Source organism: Myotis brandtii, unplaced genomic scaffold, assembly GCF_000412655.1.
Source record: "Myotis brandtii unplaced genomic scaffold, ASM41265v1 scaffold540, whole genome shotgun sequence".
NCBI lineage: Eukaryota > Metazoa > Chordata > Mammalia > Chiroptera > Vespertilionidae > Myotis > Myotis brandtii.
In genome coordinates this window covers 2,448,101-2,472,082 of record NW_005369990.1, presented here as the reverse complement: position 1 = coordinate 2,472,082, position 23,982 = coordinate 2,448,101, and the positions used below count along the sequence as shown (strand labels likewise).

Sequence of the window (23,982 nt, the reverse complement as noted above, 5' to 3'; positions counted from 1 at the left end):
GGGGGCCTTTTGTTCTGTTCTTAGCTAAAGCTGCTGCTAAATTTACCAAACTATGAACATTTTTATTGTAAAAATTTGACTCAGGCAGAAGCAGAAAACGTAACACCTTGATGTAAATACTGATTTGTTATCATGATCAGTATTTGTGTGTTCATCTCTTTCTAATCTTTCCTAGGTAACTGGTTGGTTATGCTGCCTATGTATAATATATTATATAAAATCTATATGTAAGATGGCAGCATGGGATCATAAAACAGTCCAGGATATAGGGTTGGTAATTTAGCCCCACCACTTATTAACTATATGACTTTGGGCAATATGTATCCCTTGCAGCTATGTCCTCCTCATAGGTAACAATCATTCATTCAATCAACAAATATTTATTAAGTGCTAACTGTGTTCTGGGTCTAAGTCTGAACACTAGAAATAGGAACACCTCTCGGGTGTTTTAAGGATTAAGCGAGAGAATGTCAAGTGTCTAGCATATAGTAGGTACTCAATGGTGAAGTGTTATGATTACTATTGAGCAAAGCCTCTGTCCCTGATCTCTCACTGTGTGCTCAGAGAGGATTCTTGAGCTAACCACACTATCAGAAAATCTATTAAAAATGTGTGTGTCTGTATGCATTTTGTGTGTCTATAAATTAAGAAGGACCAATTTTAGAATTTATGTTCCAAAAATCAATTTATTAGAAGAACTATCATAGTGACCCCTTCAGAATTAATAACTCTGGTAGAATAAGAGCATGCCAATACTAGATCTAATTCATCTGCTTTAGGAAGCCAGAAAATTCTTACTCTTCAAGTTTTCAGCCAAAGCCTATGCTTCTGCTTTATTCTGGAATTTTTCTCTTCATGGGTATCTAATGGATAACAAGATGTTTAAAATTCTCAATCTAACACTGACATAAATAACTTTTGAAGTGACTAACCACATCGTGGTCTCTTAAATTATGAACATCAGAATTCCCTGTGGTCCAGCCAGTGTGACTCAGTGGTTGAATGTCAACCCATGAACCAGGAGGTCATGGTTCAATTCCAGTTCAGGACAAATGCCAGGATTGTGGGCTCAATCCCCAGTAGGGGGCATGGAGGAGGCAGTCAGTTGATAATTCTCTTTCATCATTGATGTTTCTATCTTTCTCACCCTCTCCCTTCCTCTCTCTGAAATCAATTAAAAAAAATTCCCCATGAGTAACTAGAGTTCATTACTGACAAAGTCGTTTTTAGTTACCCTTTATTTATGCACTCATAAGCCTCAATATTTTAAGAACAGATATTCATATCTAATATGTAATACTAGAGAACTAAAAGACATTTTTTTTAAGATTTCTAAAAGCCTGACAGAATCTTAATTACCCCACAACAAGACCACAACTGTTACTGAGATTTGGGCTAGACTATATTATTGTAGCTACCTCGACTCCAAAGACTGTGGTAGGTGACTTTGTAGGCATCTCTGCGATTAAGTTGGTAGAGTCCACGCTCAGCAAAGCCACGCATTACGTCACATGCTGGAACTGAGTTAATCTAGTACAGTGATGGCGAACCTTTTGAGCTCGGCGTGTCAGCATTTTGAAAAACCCTAACTTAACTCTGGTGCCGTGTCACATATAGAATTTTTTTGATATTTGCAATCATAGTAAAACAAAGACTTATATTTTTGATATTTATTTTATATATTTAAATGCCATTTAACAAAGAAAACTCAACCAAAAAAATGAGTTCGCGTGTCATAGGTTCGCCATCACTGATCTAGTATATGATTAATGTGAGTACATATTAGGATTTTTCAATAGCTGGAAGAGAAAAAAATTAAACAGTTAAGGGTGAAAATTTTGAGAATTATTATTGTAGACAGTTGGATGTGTAGATTGTTGGGGTAGAGCTCTGTTGATGTAGTTTGGTTTCCTGGTAGCTAATGGTCAGATAGTCCCAGTGCACTCTTGGTTAAGGAGCTTATGTTTAGAAGCCCTTCCCTGGTTTATAGATCATTGTGGTGAAAAGACCTCTTAGGCCATCAAATCCATCCCCTGTCAGGGAAGACTTAATCCCATGGCCGAGGCTGCATCAGATACTAAGCGGGTACCACATTTGACCTCAACCAAAAGCTGAGATGAGAGGATACTCTAAAATGCAGAAAATCAATTTCAGTCCCAAAGGCAGAAGCCACTAATGCAGGAGATCCGTCAGCATTGCTCACCCCCGTGGATGGCTCTGCTAGACCCAGCGCCAGGCCCTTTATCCAGGGAAGCATTGGCGGACATTTGTAACTCCAAAGACCTATAAAAGGAGGAGGACGAGACCCAACTTTGCCAGCTAAGTGGTAGGTGACAATATTCTTCTATTTAAATCTTGTTGAATTCCTCTCCCCAGTAATTGGTGACAAAGGAAGAATAGAGAGACCGGAAATGTAGGGTTTTTTTTACCTTTGTTTCTTTGGGCAGATAGAGTTATCTGGGTTCAAATCCCTGCTCTGCCACTTATTTAGCTGTGTGATCTTGATCATGTTACTTCACCTCACAGCTAATTTTCTCATTTGTCAATGAGAATAATAAAGATAGATATTTCATAGAGATGCAGCAAGGAAGAAATTCAGGTAAAACACCTCGCACATTGTCTGGACATAATAAGTGCTCAATAAATATTACTTGTTAGCTGTTTTTCATTGGCAAGCTCATATAATTTTAGTTCTGAAAATTCAGTAAATATTTGTTGCATGTAAATATATGAAGCATCCTGCACTGGGTGCTGAGGAGAATACAGAAATGAGTAGGAAATAGTCCTTTCTTTTAGAGCAAAGATCTAAGTTTCTTAAGATCTAAGACTGAGCTTTCTTTAAAGTGCCTGGACACATTTATTTTACAAACTGAACTCACAGTAATTATCTATCAAAGATAAACAATCTTCAAGGTTCAGAGTGGGAAGAAGATAGTATCAGTGATCTGATCCTATTTTAGTAAAAGGAAACTTTTTTTTAAGAAGCTCCTGCCACCACACACACACACACACACACACACACACGCATTTTGTAAGTTGTGTCCACAAAACATGGATGTGTAAAAATGGTGATCTCTCTGTGTTAGCAGATACCTTTGATAGGGATAAACCATTCTGCTGGCTTTTGGCACCTGATGCCACATTTCAAAAAAGCATTGCTCGAATCTTATAATAGCAGGGAAGTTCATTTTCACATCGAGGGGAATCCTGGTTTTAGTTCAGTGCCTTTCTTTTATGTTTCCAGTCTGGAAAACCATCCCCCTAGCCTGCATTTGGTCAGACCTTTCAGAAAGCAAGGGTTGAAAAAGGAGATCAGCACATGGTTTGCAGGCCAGAAATCTGCTTGGCAAAGGAGTTGCTGAAGACTGTGGCGTACGAGCTGCAGAGAATGTACCTTTATGATTGATTTCCATTGAAGTCAGACTGACTGCAGTGTGGTCATTTTTCTAACCCGTAACTGCTCTCACTGCAGCAGTCTGCTATCTGCAGGATGTCTGAATTATAACAGTCTATGTCCGTGTTACCTCTTACACAAATTACTTACCCTGGTTTCTTTTTCCATGCAAATTCATCAGTTTTACAGCCCCTCGTAGGCACAGTCAGGAAACTCTGGCCAAAAGCACAAATTGATCAAATGAGTTAATTTGACTACACTTATTATTTTTTTCTTTCTGAAAGCCCCCTCTCACAGGCAGTATTGAGGAAGTATATTATGGTAAAAGGAAGATAACAAAGGAGTTGAATTTTTTGCCATAAATTACTTTCCAAGATAATTCCTTTTAACGACGATTCCAGATTTGCTTGAGTTTTCATTGCATTGTGCATTTTACAACTGTGCCTTTGATGGTAAGAAGAACAAGTATTTTCCCATGTTCTTTCCTTTTGTGCAGTGACATGGACTTTCTTACAAAGTCTTTGCCACTAGAATGCAAAACAACACGAAATTGTGCTGGGCCCATGGAACTGTGTGCTATTGTTGGACCTTAAACTACCCCCACAAACTCCCACTGTAATAAAGTTCCCAAAGCCTCCGTGAGTACATAGATTATGTAATCTGGAGATAAAATAGCCCTCTTTATTTTTTGATAGTTATTTTATAAGTTGGAAATTGAGTGCTAAATCCTGATAGTCTTTTTGGGGGGGAGGGGGTACCTATAGGCCATTCTTTCTTAGTCTTTAGTTGCCATGAAAATTTGAAAGAAGTGGCAACTATGATTGTTAATCTATAAAATGTAAACCTCACAAGGGCAGGGTTTTTATATACTTTGCCCACCAATGGATCTCAAGCATCTGGAACAGTGCCCAGCCTATTAAAAGTGCCCCGTAAATATCTGTTGCATGTCATTGAACGCAGCCTCACAGAGGATATGTGCCATCAGCAATCAGCTGGCCACACTGGTCATTTAGTCAGTGCTGTCCGCCTATTCCTGTTGAACAAGTTGTAAACTCATTGCGCTCTCATCTCCCAGGAAGAGCAGTTTGAAAATTTGGATAGAATTTTTTTTTCCATCATCCTCTCTTTCCAACAATACAAGCCTGAGCAGATTGTCTCTGGTGGATGGCAGAAGTTCAATAACCACAACCTTGTCCAACTACTAATGTGTACAGAAGAGCAGGTCATTAAGAGGGTTGGCTACTAAAGTAACCCCTTTCTTCCAATAGCCCGCATTACTATAATGATTCCTTAATAGCAAGCCATTTATTAAGAAATGACACAAAGACTACATTCTACTCATGACAGGGAAGGGGGTTGGGGATGACTTAGAAATAACATTGGAAGAAACAAAAGTTAACCTTTGGAGAAAAATTCCACAGTGGAACCAAATCCACACAAAGTTCAGGTTAGAGTAATTGCAATATTACTTAAGAAAGTTGAGCAGTCAGTCCTCCTATGTGTATTTATGGATTTCTAAGTTTCATTGCGTATTACTTAAAGTTTGGGGGTGTCAGTGGAGAGAGGGTAATTATCTTAATTCAGAGCATATTTATTGATCATCAGCAGTGTATACAGAACTGTAGTGAACTGTTTAGGAACACAAAAGAGGCTGTGGGATCTGTGGGATTAGTCATCTGGTATAACCCTCTGACTTTGTGAACTATGAAAGTTACTTAACCTCTTCCAGCTACAGTTCCTGCCTAGTGGTGTTGTGAGGATTACATGGAATGATATGCTTAAAGCTCTTAGCCTAGTGTCTCGCCCATAAAGGACACTAAATAAATGTCAGCCTGTTATTGGGGTGGTATTGGCCATAACCAGTGGGTGGTGGTGGAAGTGGTGAGTTTTAATCTTTATCACTATTATTAGAATTATGAAGTCCAAAGAGTTTGATGACTTAACCAAGTCACATAGGTTATTGGCAGGGCTGGGACTCTAGACAGTCGCTCCCAGGCCCAGGCCAGCACCCTTTTTATGCCCTAGGGCAGCGGTCGCCAACCGGTGGTCCACGGACCACTGGTGGTCCGTGAGGTCCAAAAGATTGGTGACTGCTGCCGTAGGGTGTCTATCTTTATAGCCCTCAAAATGCACTCAGTCTAGTTGGGGAGAAAATATTATGTATGAGATCATTAAAGAATGATAAGGCCTATGGTCAAGTACAGATGGAGCAAAATCAGGCTTCACATTATATACAACAGGCAGAAAGCATTGTGAGTGGTCCAGTCCTGCCTTCACATCCCCATGTTTGACTTGCAGTGGCCCTGTGTAATCTCTGTAACACACCAGAAGGCAGTTAGCCATGAGCTTCGGAGCTCAGCATGGCATCCTAGGCAGACATTGGACAAATCATCTCACCCTTGAAAACTTTTAGTTTCCTAATTTGCAGGATTTGTTACCAGTATTAGCTAAGAAACACATTATATGAGTTATATTTATTTAATGGGTATTTTACATTTGTTAAAATAATATGATCATTTGCTTATTGATACCCTTTCATAGTGCACAACTGGAAACAGTCTTTTATACATGTGCACTCTCCTGGAAGAGGTGAAATATCCATTATAACAATTCTATTTCCTTGCTTGACAGCATTGTTTAGGCCTCTGTTCCCTCTTGCCAGGACCTAAATCAACCTACCAACTGATTTCTCCACCTCCGGAGTCTCAGTCCTCTTTCTCGTATTCCATATACTGTCGTCATATTGCCCTTCTTCAGATGCAACAATTATCCTTTCTCTACTCACAAACTGTCATGGATCCCACAACTCACTTTATATCCTGTCTCCAAACTTACCCACATGCTTTGTCATTTGCCCAGAGACCCTCTCCTATCTCCTTCTCTGCATCTTTAAACCCTAACCATCCTTGAAGGCTTAGTTGAATTGTTAACTCTTTCTGAAATCAACCCTTGTTCTGATCCCACAGCCAGTGTGAGCCATTGCTCCTTTGAACTTTCCTAACACAGTCCTTTTGTTTCCCCTTTGAGATGGAACCCATTCAGCATTGCATTAGATAGCCAGGTATTATTTTCATTCTACTAGGTTGTAAACCTTGCAGGGACAAAGACATTATACGCCTTTTTATCATCTTAAGTTTAAGACAAATATTGTATGTGAAAATCAAGGTGGTTGGGAGGAAAAGCGGAGTTTCCAGGGTCACACATCCTTGAATCTTACTGCTGGTTCTCCTTCATTCCTCGTTACAGGGCCTAGTTCTTATCATCCAAAAAAATATACTTTCCAGAAGAGGTTGTTTTGAGGATTAAGTTAGATGTAATAAAGTACTTATCAAAACATGGCCCCACCAGTACTCAGAAAAGCCTGCCGAAAGCCCACCTTTTGGGTTCTTAGTTCAAAGTCTCTTCCTGTCCAGTTCACAGCACTGAGAATAGCTACCACTTTTGCAGGGATATGTGGTCAGTGCCCCCTGTCCTTAGATATGAGGCTTTCTCTTTGGCTGTCCCAGGATCACTGAATCAAAATCCATTCTGATAAACTGCCCTTCCACAGGATACATACACACAGATGGACCAGGGGACGTTCCTCACAAGCCTGCTTTGAAGAGGGCAGAGTTTGGGTCTGTGTGTTATTAGGATTATTTAACCCAGGTTGTGAAACCCATTCTCATTTCAGAAATTCAGTGAGGTTTTAAAATTCAAGACACACATAATCAGTTTGCCAAGCTCTGAAGTTACTCACCAGAAGTCCAACAGACACTATGGGAAGTGTCACAATGCTGCCAGGCCACCTGCTGCTCTTGGCTAGGTGACAGCTACAGTGTACTGAGTGGTTCACAGGAAGTAAACATACGGGCAAGTTAGGGAACATTTCTGTGGGCTTAATTATTTTTTAAGCTTTCCGAGAGGTAGAACACTATATTTACATGTGTATTTTTCTTCCTTCACCTGTTCTGTCTCCCTTGACATTTTAAAAAGATAACCAAGGTAAAAGATACTTTTCCAGGGAAGAACATGATAGATAAAGTGTTAGATACAAGTGCAGCTGGATGTTCATGGTGAGGGAGAGGGCCTCAGACTCTGCCTCTCAGTGCCCTCTGGCCTGTTCCACCCGCATCTTGCTCTGTCTTTTCTTCCCAGAGTGAGAGCGTGGGCTCCTGAGGTTCCCTCCATGCTCAGGAGTGAAGCAGCTGCTCCGTCCAACTGAGGCCTCAACCCCATCCTGAAACTTGTGAAGGAAATTTAAGTTCAGACCTTGACACCGATCAGCCTTTCCCATCTTCTTTAGTTAATGAGAAATGTGGGTCTCAGAGCTCCATAAAGGCACAGCCATTAATAAGTACCTATTATATACCAAGCTGCTAGTATATAATGAGATGATGGGTGATCCAGACCCGTGAAGGAATTATTGGCTCCCATAAAAAATAAAATATTATGAAATAAAAGGGGGAAACATGCAGACAAATTTAATATAAAAAGCAAATTAGGGAGTGACTAGCAGAATTATTAATCAGAACTCTGTTTACACGTACAGTCAAGCCTAACCATTTTTTTTTAACTAAAGGCCCTTCCTCCATGAGAGCCTGTCATTGAAAGATGTGTTTGAATTTCAGAAAGCATATGTGGATTTCAGAGCTTTCCATCTCTTAGCAGTGACTGTTTTTACATAATGACAGTTATTATTAAGGTTTATCCATTGCTATTAATCAAACAACTAAGTGTTTCTTCTTAGAAATTGCTGTATCCCCTCACAGCCTTACCTGATTCTGTCATTTTATGAATAACCAAAATTTCCCCAAGCAATAGTCCTGGGACTCATCTCATACTCCCCCTTTTCCATCATTACCAAACTTTAGAAGTCAACACATTTTCTTGATTCTAACTTCTAAATACTTACACCAGACTCGTCCTTCCCATCCCTTGAATTTATCTTATTTTAATGACTCCACTGGCCTCTGTGGTTTTACTGATTATAATTCTTCAACTGCCACCCTACTCCCCACTATACCTGTGCTCATGACACGGTGATGTTTCTAGATTGCAAATGCAAATTTGATGGTAACCTTCTCCTACTTTATTGGTTCTCCTTTGACGAGGAATCAGTTCCATTTTACCAGTAGTTACTGACTGCCTCCTGTTGTCAGGGTTTATATTAGATGACAATATAACCCCAATAGTCCCAAATTATGTTCAAGTGTGATAAATTTACGTATTGTTTTTGCTTTTCATAATCTTTCAAAAGAAGAGATTATTTGTACTAATATAGTTGCACCACTAATTTGACACAGAGTTGTGTTACAAGATTGATATATGTTCTTTATTTATTTTAAAATGTATTATGCTACTACTGAAAACAAGGTATCTGGAGGCTCTAGTACAAAAAAAAGTTACAGGGAATCACATCTCATACAAGAATCTACTCTGAAAATCACATACAGTCAAAATTATCCTTAACAATCCCTTAAATCAAAGGTCGGAAAACTCTTCTACATAAATAGTTTCTGCTTTGTGAACCATATGTTTCCTGTTACAGCTGCTGGTCTCTGCCCTCATGGAGGGAAGCATAGACAATACCTAGATGAATGTGTGTGTGTGTGTGTGTGTGTGTGTGTGTGTGTGTGTTTTCCAATAAAACTTTATCTACAAAAACTCTGGTGCAGGGACCATAGTTTGAAGGCCCTGCCTAGTGAGAGGAATATTAAAGTAGGGGTGTTTGCAGGGTGCTGAGGTGTCAGAGTTAGAGAGAAATCACAGATTTCTCATCACAAGAAATTAGAAAGATTAATTTGCAGTTCAGACCTAATTCCAAAATACAGATGAGCGAAAGCTGTCAGAATCAGACAAAATTAGAAAAGCCCATGGAATGTTTTGGCTGGTCATTGAAGAAAAGTTTCAACCCAAAACATGGAGGTATTTTTGTTAAAAGCATCCAGAAACATTACAACCCTACTGATGATTTACTATTTAAAAAAGAGGAAAGATGAAAGGTACATTAGGAAAAAAAAATATGTCTTTCTGGTGGAGACTATTTTTATTGTCAACATTCTTTTGAGGTCAGAGTTTATTACTGATTTTTTTGGATAAGCTTACCCTATAAATTCAAAAATAAAATGTGTTAAATGCAATACTGAAATATACTCTCACTGATGTTTTATCCACAGAATTTAACTTACGTGAGTTTTCTTTTTCTTGTTTGTTTTATTCTAGCACCAATAGCTGCAGGAACTGGCCCCAATTTTTCTCTCTCAGATTTGGAAAGTTCTTCATACTACAGCATGAGTCCGGGAGCCATGAGGAGGTCTTTACCCAGCACATCCTCTACCAGGTAAGGTGGTTGATGGCTCTTAAAAAGGTCATGCTTCATAGTTTCACACCTTGATTTTAATTCTAGGCCTGCTAGGTGCTTAGCAGTGTGCCTAAAGCAGTAGAAGGTACTAGAAGGTGGGTTCAGCCCCAACAGACTTTCAGACTCATTAGGAAGGGAAAACAAATGGACATGCAGCAGAAACAGATAAAACAGACAGATAAATCATATGCACGTGCGTACACACACACACACACACACACACACACACACACACACACCAGAGAGTAAAAAACAGTGAGCTAAATTATGTAACAAAGGTTAAAAATAGATAAAGAAGGCTTTATCCAAAAAGAGTGACTCATGCTCAGCGATAATGTTGGTTAGGGTTGGTGAATGGAAAGGGAAAGGAATGCTGTTCCGTGTGGGGTGAAAACACTAGCAAAGGCATGGAGGAAGGATGGATGATGAACGTAGCATGTTCTCAGGAAATTAAGGACGAGGCTTGACTAGGGAAACGGATGTGTTTTTCGGCATGTTTAGCACAAATTTGACCCTGGTGACACCAGTCCCAGTCCCCATGCCCACAGCACACACAGAAGAGCTCAGTCCCAGCTCTTCTCCTGCTGAGCCTCCAAAGGGCTCAGAATCTAGTCTGTTGGAGCTGCCCTAAGAGATAAACCAATTTGATAGCCTGGTGAGAGGTTATGAAAGTTAATGTGGTCCCGCAGGGTAAGGCTGGATCACAAACCCCAGTGCACCTGGAGACCTCAAAAGAGTAAAGATGGAGAAGCACCACCAGATAATGATTACAGGGTGCTTGATTCCCTTGAAGTCACAAAGCCAAAATAAAAATGAAGCGTTTTTGCAAGATCCTGTTGTCTCTAGATAACCTGGACCAGAGGGAGAGGGATTAGGCATTAAACCCACAGTATTCTTTTACAAATTGGCTTTAGCATTGGACTGTGACAACAAAGAAAAGAATGGCACAGAATGATCTTTAATGTTTGTCTACTTTGCAGAAAAACATTGGACAAAGGCATATTCTTCCACAAGCAAGTACCAGTTTTATTGTTTGAAACAATGTCCCAATTATAGACGTTTTCTTTGGTAGAGACTCATGCTTACCTTGACTTTATATTTTAATCATCATTACTTACAAAAAAATCAACTTAGTCATTACAAATACCTTGAAAATAGTTAAAGAAACAGTTATTCTCTCTATATAAGCGCCAAATCCTGCCATCATCTTTCATGTTGCTTAAATATTCCTACAGTTCGCTGTGGTATCAGCTCATCAGGAGAAAAAAAGTCTCAGATCCAAAGTCCATTTATAATAAAAGAATGAGATTGTGAACACATTCAGGTGCTAATGCATTTTGAGGATTTTGAATGTTTGCTGATGGAAGAGACATTGTGTGTAACTGCACTCAGTCAACATGAAAAAGCTTTGCAAACACTTGTGGGCAGCGATTAATTTAAAAGTTGACGGGCTGTTTGTTTTTCATATGTGTTCTGTGCATGTACCATGGATGTCCCAAACAGTGCTCCTCACCCCATCCCTTTGACTTCCAGCTGTTTTGTTGCCTTTTGTTGTGACTGGCTGAGGGGAAACCTGGTCATTAATGTCATTCTCATAGTCTGCAAATAACTAACCCTGATAAGGAGCTAATTATAAACAGCATCAGTAGTTAATAACTCAGTAATATGTTTGTTTTACTCTCATTAGACTCTCCTCAGATGATTTTTTAAAATTATTCTTTAAACATATAGACTCAGCAGAATTATCTTCGTACAGGTTAGAATATGTACCCAGAAGAATACCCCAGATCTACATATAGAAAAGTTCACCAATCAATCATCTGTTTATGATGTGCAAAATATCCATTGGTCACCTGCTCTGTGAACAGCAGTGTATTAGGTGCTTTACATACCTGATACAATTAATCTTCATAATAAATTTATAATATAGACAGTGTGGCCATTTAACAGTGGATGAACCCAAAGTCCAGGGAAGTTAAGTAACTTGCCAAGGTCACAGACCTAGTAAATGGCAGAGTCTACTTTCAAATGCAGGTCTGTTGAATTTAACATGCTATTTTACACTGAATCCTCTTAAGAATGGGACTGACCCTTTCAGTTAAAAATAGTAGAGCACGAGGCCCCCCAAAAGGAACATGTAGCAGCTCTACTTTTCCTGGACACTTAGCCTTTGCTGTCTTGAATTATTATTACCATCTTTGAGGTATGTACAGGTCCTGTCTGCCCACCTGGACTATCCATCCCTTAGAGGACAGTAACTAACTCTTTAATTCAGCAACAGACATTATTAAGTACCAGGGATATTGTCCTTGTCACTGTAGATATAAAGTCAAGTAATAGGAGCTTTGCAATCTAGTGGTTAGAGACTCACAAGTAAATGGAAATTTTTAGTTCGGGGTACTATGAGGCATTTTGCAGTTTTGTGAGTCCAAGGTAAGGCTTCTTGGCTTTGCACAGAGTAGGGTTTAAGCAAATATTTGGAATAAAGGTAATAGTCTTACCTTAATTTCTAGGTAGAATTGCTAAGAACACAAGAACAAATTTCTCACACAAGTAGAGATGGTCCATCACTCCTTAGAAGAGAGGACAAGATCTTATTGCTACCTTCCTGTTTCCTTAAATGTTTCTGAGAGAAGAGAATTGGTGTGCTAGAAAGTCAAGAGCAAGAAATAAAAATTAATGACTGATTCATTTCTAAATTTAAAAAGATAAAGGAGATTGATAGGCATTAATTGTTGTTTCTGTACCCCTTCCTAGTAAACATCTCCAAAATCATAGAAGAGGTAGTATAAAAAGTATACTTTTTTATCCCAAAAACCTTGTCAAGATAAACCAACTGTCAAGTTTATGAAGTTGATAAGCTTGGTCTAGGAGGCCCTCCACCTGTCTATCCTGGCACTTCCAACATTTCCACTCCTGGATCTTTTTCTCTCCATCATCGTGTACCTTCATCCTCTCAATATTTATCCTGTGTCCCTGAAAGTCTTGATTCTAAAGTAAGGTGTCAGCTAATAACTACAGACTCTTCACCTTTAGGATTTAATAACTGCACAGTGTATTTGCATTTTATTAATGGATACCAAGGAAACCAAATCTTGGCAAACTCAGAAAAATATTAATAATGAGGAAATGATGGGCAATGGAATTGGTCTTTTGAGCTAGATGTCATTGAATCATTGATACCTGGGCGAATCCTTGTCACAAGTACTCATGGCTATTTCTAAGTCACTAGCCCAAATCAGCAGTTTCTGTACATATGCTATTTGCCAGACACTGTGGCAGGCACTAGAGATTAAAAGATATATACACATTTCTTTGATATATATTGAGGGAGAGAGAGAGAGAGAATCTCTTTCATCACAGACCTCACAGTTCCATCAGAATATACAGATCTTGTCTTTGTTTATTTGCCAGGGAACATAAGGGAAATATTTATTTCTTTCCAATTTTTACTCTTCCAACTTCTAAAATTATTTCAAATAGCTTCAATTTTAAAACACAACAGCTAATTTTAAATATGGAAAGAGAGGCTAGAAACCATATGGAAAGATAGGAGAGATTGTTATATTAGGAACCTGAACTAAGAGTTATTCTCTAAATTTACCCCCCTGAGTTTCCTGGTTGCCAAGGCAAGAAAGGGAAGAAATAGTCTATTCAATCTGTATTTTCTAATAGAGGGGAACAATGGAAATTCATTCAAAGAAACCATATTTTTTCTGGCTTTATGTATTAGGAATTTTTTATGTATATCCTTTTATAAAGGACTTCTTATAAGATGCAGTTTTCCATAAAATATAGGAAAGTTTTTTAAAGTCTCTATTTTTCATTGAACTTCAAGGAAAGCCAAGCAAAGAACATTAAATAAGCTATTAAAGTTATTTCCTTTGGGTACCAAGCTAGCGTGCAACAGACATGTTGCTTTCCTGTGGTCTGGCTTTAATGAGAATAGAACTTAAAGTCAAAGAACACTGGTATGCCAACTTTAATAACTAGAATTTCATGCCTTAAATTGGACCCTCCACATTTTTTTATTTGGATTGTTTCAATAGCCTCTTAATTATCTCCCTGCCTCTCAATTCCATCCCTTCTTCTCCCTTTGCTTTTCTGAATCTATCACGTGCACAGCTACCAGAGTGACCTTTCCTAAAATGTGACTGATGTCACTCCCTGTTTAGACTTTTTCAGGGGGGGGTCTCCATTGCTTGTAGGTGAAGTCCAGACATACAGTACCTTCTTTACCTTCCACCTCCTCTTTTTCTGTGCCATGCTTTTAACTTTAGCCATACCAAACACCTGGCAGTCCTCTGGGCATGTCGCACTTTACTCAGGACGTTGTTTCTGCTTGGGGTTTACCTCCCTCCAGGGAGCGATGCTCAGAGTACCCGCTAACCTGAGTGATGTGAGCTTACCCATTAGAGTAATGCCACCCTACCCAGTGCTCGGCTAGTCCTGACGTGCCCCAGGTGTGCCAGACAGTAACCCTTTAAGTTTTGGATCAGGAGGCTCTCCCAGGGCAAAGATAGGGTGGCAAGGTTGGAGGAAGCTGATGGGGCTTCAGACATCGGCACTTTGCCAGTTGGTAAAGCAGTATTTCAATATTTCAAAATCCAAAATAGCTGCCTGGGTGGTGTGTCAGGTGAATAGCAGCCTATCTCGGCCCTCCTTTCTGCTCTGGCTCCTTGACACTCATGCTTACAGACAGCTCAAGAGCCATCTCCTCTGGGAAGTCGTTCCCCACCTCCCAGGCCTATCACTGTTTCCTTCCCCCATCGAAGAACCCATTATATCCTATGTGTGGTTCCACCATAATTCCTATGTTCCTCTTATGCACAGTTTTGTTTACCTCTCTGTCTCCATCCCCGGGAGCCAGGGGCCGTGTCTGATTCATCTCTGCACCCCAGCATTTTGCCTAGTACCTGGCATGTAGGAGGTACCCAGTAAGTGTTTGATGAATGAAAACATTAAACATTCTGTACCCTGACAATAAGACTCCCACTAGATATGAAACATCCCCATTCTGGTATGATAGTGACATAATCAGTTAAGACAATTCCAACCACATGAGCAGCATGTAGTATTTCACTACCTTTTACCTTCTCTTCCTCAAGCCTCAGATTGAGAGGGGAAAAATTCAGTCCTTTCACTGGAGGAAATTTGTCAACCATACTGCTCCAAAAACAAAATAAAAAAATCCCTACCCTGAGGGAACAAAGCTTCATTTTGGTAATCTCTTTGTAGAGGAAGACATAAAAGTCATCAGGCCCCTCTTTTTCCATGTCCCTCGTCATATAGGAGGAAGGAAATGCAGTTCCCCCTCCTATGTTTGTCTCTTTTGTTCACTTATCTCTAGTGTCTAGATCAGTGCCTGGAATATTGTAACTGCAGAAAATATTTTTTGAGTGAAAAGATTCAAGTGGAAGATGAGAAAACATGGCCAAAAAATAATAATCTAAGCTTTCCTTGAAGGGTCATGCACTCTGATTTTTATCTTTTCTGGGGTGCCAGAAATTATCCAACTGATGTTTAGAGGAATTGCTGATGGCTGTGTCCCAGCCACAGCCCGAGGAATATGAAATGTGGGCTTCCTCCTGATACTTCCAGGTGGAGCCAGGAGTGGGAGTCAGCTACCAGTTCCTCAAAGAAAAAAAGAAACAGGATATGGCAGCAGCAGCAACTTGAGTGACAATAAAAATCAAGCCCAGACATTTGGAATAAGACAGACCAAGACTTTGTTCCACATCCAGTGACTCACTAAACTGAACGAGAGCCTGGAAGAGTCCTAGAACTACACTGAGTTGCCCAATTGCTTCCTCCCTTGGCTTTCTTTCAGCCAGACGTGCAATGTCCAATTGAAAGGTGGTTTGGATTGCCTTTAAACATGCACCCTTGTGTTATTCCAGCTCCACCAAGCGCCTCAAGTCTGTGGAGGATGAAATGGACAGTCCTGGTGAGGAGCCATTTTACACAGGCCAAGGGCGCTCCCCAGGAAGCGGCAGCCAGTCCAGTGGATGGCATGAAGTGGAGCCAGGTAAGCAGGCAGGTGGCAGCATGTGCCCAACTGAGAGCGACGGCCCATGGGGGCCCACAGTGTGCGTAGAGTGAAGAGAGCAAGCTCAGAGCAGTTGACTTTTTGGCTTTTCACCATGAGCACTGGTTTGAATCTCACTGATTCATTAAAGAGAGGGTAGCAGTGAGAGGTAGCAATTCAACTGAAAGGGAAGACTGGTAAGAATGGTGGATGATTTTCTACCCGGACATATTTTTACCTGCACGACAACCCAGCATTCCATTCACTTTTGTTTTTATACTAATTGCCTTTGGGGTTTGGTTTTTTGAATTATCTTTTAATAATCAAAATAAAACTCTAGTGTTTACCTATGCCGCCATCTTGGTCTCTCTCGAATTATCTTTTAATAATCAAAATAAAACCTCTGTCAACTTAGCTGGATGGATAACATGGAAAGAAGAATGTATTTCCTGTGCTACGATGTTTACACAATACTTGGATTTTTATAAAATGAGAATACTTTAAAATATTGTTTCCTATGACTGGGCACCATCATGATTGTTTTCCTATTTAAATGGAACAGTAGTCTTTATGTCCATTTTCATGAACTAAGTAAATGATGACTTCTAGTCTAACCTCCTGGGATGGTCTAATCTTGATTCTGGAGTATTGAGAGTAATGTGAATAATTATTACAGCAGAACTGTTTTGAAGTCTTTCTCCATGTCTGACCTCCACCTGGGCCAAGGGGAATCTTCTCCAGTGCCTTCCCCAAGATGCAAAGTCAAGCGGATATAGAGGATAGAGTGTAATCCTGGCTCCTGCTCCTGCTGCCTGTGTGATTACGGGCAAATTCCCTTACCTCTCTGAGCCTGTGTCCCCATTTTCATCATCTGTCAATAACAATAGTTGTTTCATTGCTCTTGAGAATTAAAGGAGGTGACATATACAAACCATCTGAGATTTATATAAAGATGTTTTGTGACCGTTCTCCCTCACCCATGCCTCAGAGTAATTTCCTGCAAGAACAGACAAGCACCAAGAAAATGTCTGAACTAAGCTCTTCATCTTCAAATCTTAACTCCTTTCTCTCTTCCCTAACACATCAAAAGACAGTTCTCAGAGGGTGTGACTGTAAAAGAATAGCAGGAGGGAGATTTGGGGGATGGTGGAACTGTTCTGGATCCTGATTGTGGTGGTGGTTATAGGAATCTGTGCATGTGTTAATATTCATAGAAATATATACCTCCCCCCCCCAAACCCCACAGCCCCCAGGCAGTTTTACTGTATGATAGCCAGGAAAACCAAACCTGGGCCCCACTGGCTGAGTCTTTTATCCTCTTTCCTTTACTAAAATGCAGAAATTTCAATTTTTCTTGCTTCTACCTTATCTTCTTTCTCAACTTATTCATTTACTCATTCAACTCATTCAGTAATCATCATTGGGAACTTTCTCTGGATGGAACACTGTGCCTAATTCTGGGAACTCAAGGATGAGTGGAAGGCCACGGCTCCAGCTTTCAAGGAATTCACAATTGGGGGTGGGAAACACATCTAAGAAGCTCATCATAAAGTGAGATAGAAAGTACAAGGGATATTAGCCTGTGGTGCACCTTTTTCTATTTTTTTTAATCCTCACCCAAAGATATATTTATTGATTTTAGAGAGGGCGGGGCAGGGAGAGAGGGAAAGAGATACAGAGAGGGAGAAACATCTATCGGTTGCCTCCTGTATGTGCCTCAACCTAGGCCTGAACCCACAACCTAGGTATGTGCTCTGACCAGGAATGGAACCCACAGTCTTTCAGTGTATGGGACGGTGCTCCAATCAGCTGAGCCACTGGGCCAAGACAACCTCTTTCTGCTTTTACAAACACAGCACCCAGAACAAAAAGGGTCTTCTATAAAGGCCACAACAGCATCACTCCACACATTACATCATGCCAGTTTGCCTAAAGTTGCTAAGAAATAACCCGGCCTGAGTGAAGATGAAAATGCTGACTCCTCCTTGCCACTAACTGCATCATCAGCAGGACCTCAGCAGAGTGCCAGTGAGAAGTTTATGTGCTGTTAGAAAATTAAAAGATGTGAAACTTTTTTAAACCCTTCCTAAAAGGCTAATTAGAGTCCTTGCCAGTTTACCTGCTTCAGTGAAAATCAGAGTTGATATCTATAGGTTTGGTACATTGGTGTGGAGTAGTGTACTGATGCCGTTTTAGGCATCTCAACACTGCTTTTTTGTGCTGAAGGGCAGGAAGCTCCTTTACCATGAGACTGTTCTTTGGGTCCTTAAGTAGATTGCTTTGGGGCATATTTGGGGACAGTGGGGTTAGTGGAATATTGAGTACTTTGATCCAGTAACGTTTTTATTCAGAGTAACTCTTCTCTATCTGCATATTCTGGATCAAATGATCATGAATTTTAACATCTGGATACCTGTGTTATTTATAGTCATTAAATAACTGAAGTTTAATGGCTAAATCCTTTTTGGGAGGATAGATAGATAGATAGATAGATAGAACTATACACACACACACACACACACACATATGTAATGTATAATTGTGAGGGATTTCTCTAAACATATATATGTGTGTATATATATTTTTACACATATATATAATTTCTTAGAGAAATTTCCCACAATTATATTCCTAGGCTGATTCTTGGTTCTCTATCCCTAAGTTATTATAGAAAAATGCAGTTTCATAGTATATGTGTGTGAGAGGCGGCAGGGGGGGCGGGGAGAGACAGTGGTTGAATTTACATTTGGCCACATTCTGCATAGAGAGTCATAATTGAAACAGGGCCTGAGGGGACATTAAAACTCAACTGGAGGATGTTGTACATGTTCATAGTGACTTTGGTGTCATTAACTCACACCAGCCATTTTAAATGGATAATTTATGCTGCCAGATGGTCCTTTTTGGGGATTTTTCATCCAGCCCAATCCCCTTTTTGGCACAGAGAACACCCTTATGTTGTTCCCACACTGATCCGGGCCTGCACGGATTTCCCCAGGGCTACAGTTCATTGAGTAGGAGGCTTTCTGGTGGTTCACTCATGTAAATTACCTTCAGCACATGTGGGGAGTTCTGTATATCTGAATGCACCAGCAGCCTCTTGGTTGCCTGCACTTGGGATCATTCTCTCAAACAAGTACTAAAGGATACTTTGTTTATGCCTCAGATGTGAACAAGGCCTGTGCCTACTCCTCTCTCAGAGAGCTTTGCATCTGTTTACCTGCCCTGAGATGCTTTGTCAGGACTCCCGGCCCAAAGAGGTCCGAAGGTTGCAGGGAGAGACAAATTTCCTTAAGCAACAGGAAGGCTTCGGAAAGTAAAACAAACCAGACATACAGTAAATTACATAGGCTCTTTCAAATATCTTTTGTAGTATCCTGTTCCCCATTAGTTTATCTCAGCACTTTTGTGCACAGCTCTTATTATCTGGGAAGAAGGGCATAGGAGATTAAAGATGATGTTAGTTTAAAAACATCAGACAACCTCAAGCTGACTTTCGCTTCTCTTACAATGCTGCATTTGTTCCCTCCACTTAGTTCCGTCTCCCAGTTATCTCGGAACTGAGTTAGATTCGAAGCTTTGAAGCTAATCACACGCTGATGAAATGAGTCCTATGAAATTCTATCAAGCAAAAATGCACATGCCATCAACTCGTGTTTATCTGCACAAATGAAAAATTGCAGAGAAACTGATAATACAAATAAATAGGAAGGAAACCAACAGACAGGCGCCTACATTACATGATGCTTTCATACAGATGGTAAAAATTATAGCTACAATTCTTTTTAAGAAAAATTACCCTTCTCTAAAATGTGCAATATAGAATGATCCTGCCTTATTAAAGAGGAGAACTGAGAATTATAATCCAGAATCCAGACTTCAACTCAATTTGATTTCAGAGTGTAAGTTTTGTCTTCTACATTTAATAACCACTTTGACCATAAATGTTTATACTTTTTTTAAGGTCTCTTGCCCTGGATTTTTATTGAAATTAAAAACATAATAAAAAAAAAACACGAACTGATCAAAAGACCTGGAAAATCTCCCACTTTCCTTATCCCAAATCTCTTTTATATATCTGAGGCCAGGAAAGGAGTGTGGGTCATTAACTACACATAGGATACAATATATAAGCAAATTGTATTAACTGTTAACAAAGTGAACTATCTATCATTTTTGCCCATAAAATCAAATAATCCTCAGCATTCAGATCTGGGTTCAAATATTAGCTCATCAGAGAGGGTCCCAGTGATCTGAAATAGCTGGTGACTCTCTTTCACCCTCCTGTAATTCATAGTGCTGCTTTCCTTTCTTCACGCCACTATCTACTGCTATTGTTTGCTTTCTCCCTCTACAATATACATTTCATGAGCAGTGGGACTTAGTCTGTCTTTTCTACTGCTGTATGCCCAACACATATAAGAGTACTTGACACATAATAGACACTGAATAAATATTGATTGATTGAAATATATAAAGCCAAGAAATTTGGGTGCTTTCAATAAATCTGAAGCAGAATTTGCTACCAATAATTCTCTCAGAATTGATGTTTCTGATAATCTCAACATATAGGCTGTTATTCAGTCAAATCTAGTTATTAACAAGTAGAAAGCAAAATGATTGGTAAGGCTCAGCCAACGGCTCCATTGACAAGTAGTTGTATATGAAACTTTATTAAAATGATCCTTGGCCTTAAGCAGCGGTTCTCAACCTGTGGGTCGCGACCCCTTTGGCAGTCGAACGACCCTTTCACAGGGGTCGCCTAAGACCATCCTGCATATCAGATATTTACATTACTATTCATAACAGTAGCAACATTACAGTTATGAAGTAGCAACGAAAATAATTTTATGGTTGGGTCACAACATGAGGAACTGTATATAAAGGGCCAGAATGTTGAGAACCACTGCCTTAAAGGGTTTTGCTTTAAGTTAATCAAGCTTCATAGGTTACTGAGTTGCATAACTTCCTACATTTGAGACTACACCTGCAGTGAGCCCAGACATATCAGTTTCAGCAGAAGTAAAGGTAATTACTTACTGTGAAAAAAAAAACATGAAATTATGGGCCTTTTCAGAGAAATTTAGTATTGTATTTGAAACAGGAGTAAGGGCTACTTAAATTTTCTCCTATAGAAACATATTAAGAGTTCAAGCATGCCTTTAATTATATTTGACTAGAGGCCCAGTACATGAAAATTCATGCACTGGAAGGGGGGGTCCCTCACCCCGGCCTGCCCCCTCTCACAGTCCGGGAGCCCTCAGGGGCGGGAGGCAACCCGGCGATCAGGGGAAGGCGATGCCCCATCACACCTCTGCTGCTGCCACTGCCGGCAGCACAAGCCTCGGCTGGCCCTGGTTACCTGAGCCTCGGGCGGCCCTGGGCGGCTGGGCAGCCACCATCTGAGGCTTGCCTGCACCTTGGGCCGGCCCTGGGCAGCTGGGGGCTGAGGGGACTAGGCGCCACCATCTTGTGGCTGTGGGTGCTGCCATCTTTGACAGCGTGGCAGTCAATTAGCATATTTCCTCCTTGTTGGCTGTGGGCGCTGCCATCTTTTGCGACAGCATGAGGGTCAATTAGCATATCCCCTCTTTATTATATAGGAATTGTAAAATTTTATTAATAGACATAATTTCATTAGTGAAAATGCTGGAAGTTCTAAATATTTCAACAAAAACTTTTTAGGTCATGTTTGATAAATAGTGACATTCTCTGTAGTTTATTTTCTTTAAAACTTTTAGAGATGAACTTCTTCCCAAAGATCTAGTAGTCCTCATTTCTGAAGGTCAAAATTAAGCACTATAATGTCAAGCTGTCTGTTCTTATCACAATTATTTTTTTAATATGTTCTTATTGACTTTTTTAAAGAGACAGGAAGGGAAAGGGACAGAGAGATAGAAACATCAGTGAGAGAACATTGATAGTCTGTGTCCTGCACGCCCTGGATTGGGGGTTGAGCTCAAAAACTGGGCATGTGCCCTGACCCGGAATCCAATAGACCATCTCTTGGTTCATGGGTCAACACTTAACCACTGAATCACACTGTCAGGGCATATCACAATTATTAAATAAAGAAATATGTTTCTTTTAAAGGCATAGAAGAATATTTCAGTAAGCTTCTGGTCAATCAGCTGCCCAGGACATTTAACCAGAGTTCAGTGTCATAACTACTAGGAGCACAGTTGGATTTTTGCAGACTTATATTACTTCACTGTAATTTTAAATACCCCATCTCAGATTCACTTGGGTTCCCAACTCTGCTGGTTCTAATTTGACTGTCAGCAGTCATTCATCTATTGTAGGAGTGGGGGAAATTTACCAACTTAAACTTGTAGCTGAGACGCATAGGAGGAGGCCCATTATCAATGCCAATAAAAAGGCAGCAGACTGGTAACAATAGTACATTGATCACCGACACTCTGCTGCACTGGCATATATTAGGGAACATTATTAAATCTCCCACCATCTCCTGCTGCAATAGCAATAGTCACTGTTACAGAACACTGCCCTAGGATCAATGGCTTGGCTTTCCTTCTGCATTTCTGGAGCAGTGGGAGAGCATCATCATATGACAACACTGTCTTCCATCATCTCTTTAGTATTGACACCTACTTTAGAGACTGGTGGACCAGCAAGCACCAGTACAGTAAGAAGGGGTCTGGTCTTTAGTGATGCTCCTATATGAGAGAAATTTCATCCAAATAAGAGGTTGTGACAAGAAAGCTAAATTACAAAATTAGCACTCTAACTACCCTTCAAAAATGGCTATTTTTTAATGCCAAAAAAAGGGGGCCTAAAACAACCTATTTTAATTGAAGTCTAAAACCTTACCTTTTATAAGAAAGAACTAATGTTCTCACACACATGCATACACACTGTGTGTGTGTATTTGTCACATACACATATATGATAAAGCATGGTAAAAAAAATTGCTGGTGTATCTCTGAAGCCTGCTTTAGTAGCTGGCACGTGGTATCCAATCAATATTTGTTGAATAAATAAATAACTAGTAGGGTGGGGACCACACGAGTCTTGTCCTTTGAGCAGAGCTCTGCGTGCATTGTTGAGAAATGAACGGAGCTCCACGGGCATCGAGGAGCCCAGGTGCACAATTCTGTGATTACAGAAGCTCCCAGGAAAACCTGCTACATTTCAGCTGCTCTTGTCCGAATAAGTAAATTACCCAAATCTCCACAGTTTTCATTTCATGTTTGCAAATGAGGCTGAGTGGAAGAAAAAAATGTAGCTTAGGTTTCTATGTGAAACCTTCCTTCCTAAACTGTCCCTGTCACCATCTTCAGCACAGCCCCTGTGGCTCAGGCAGCAAAGGGCTGGCTCATTGTGTGGCCTTGTTGGGCATATCTACAGAGGGATTTTAAAGCAGATTTCATTCCATCCACAACAATCTTTGTGGCTTTCTGGGGAGGGAGAAAATAAAAGAGAAATAGAATGTATTATAAAGAAGGAAAAGTACAAATTGAGAATCACAATTTTACAATTCTTGTCCCCTGTCCTGAACAATCCTGGGATTTTTTAGCAAACTACTCCCCTGAATTTTCATTTCCTCATATATAAACATTGGGAACAATGAAACAGCCTGGCCATCCTACCTCATAACTTTCAAAAGATCAAAAAAGATGATAAAAACAGGAGCTACCATTTATTAAGCCCCAGCGGTGTGCAATGTTCTAGCACTGGACAGAGTATTTTTAATATATGCAAAGTATAGTACACTTAGTAAGCCATAAAGCTTTATACAGATACTGTGTATCTTGTTTTGGGTAAAGACTTTGAAAACTCTGAAATGCTATGTGAGTTTAAGACACTAAAAAATTCAATTGAAAACATATTGTACATATCTGCATCTGTTAATATGCAAAGCACTGTGCAAGATGCTAGAGGGAAAATAATTAAACCAAGGCAGACCTTGCCCTCAAAGTGCTTCCAGTCCAGTGAAGGAAAGAAGGGTGACTGGTTAAACACGTACCCAGTGGCTTGTAATACAAGGGAGAGAGAGTATGCTGAGAATCACGTATCTTAAGAGTTTATTTGTGGACTTAGACCACAATCCTCCACTGTGACTGTTTAAAAAGTGCTGGTACAGCCCTAGCTGGTTTGGCTCAGTGGATAGAGCGTTGGCCTGTGGACTGAAAGGTCCCAAGTTCGATTCCAGTCAAGGGCACATGCCCGGGGTGCAGGCTCGATCCCCAGTAGGGG

At 40.1% G+C, this 23,982-nt stretch overlaps 1 protein-coding gene across 11 annotated transcripts in view; it reads left to right on the top strand.

The window, feature by feature from the left end:
- NFIA (nuclear factor I/A) overlaps window positions 1-23,982 on the top strand; it is a 571,713-nt gene that overhangs the window by 453,016 nt on the left and 94,715 nt on the right. For all 11 annotated transcript variants that reach the window (XM_014549245.1, XM_014549244.1, XM_005878068.2 and 8 more), the window contains 2 exons: window positions 9,599-9,716; window positions 15,638-15,765. In XM_014549245.1, the coding sequence (XP_014404731.1) occupies window positions 9,599-9,716; window positions 15,638-15,765 (246 nt within the window). The remainder of the gene's footprint in view (window positions 1-9,598; window positions 9,717-15,637; window positions 15,766-23,982) is intronic.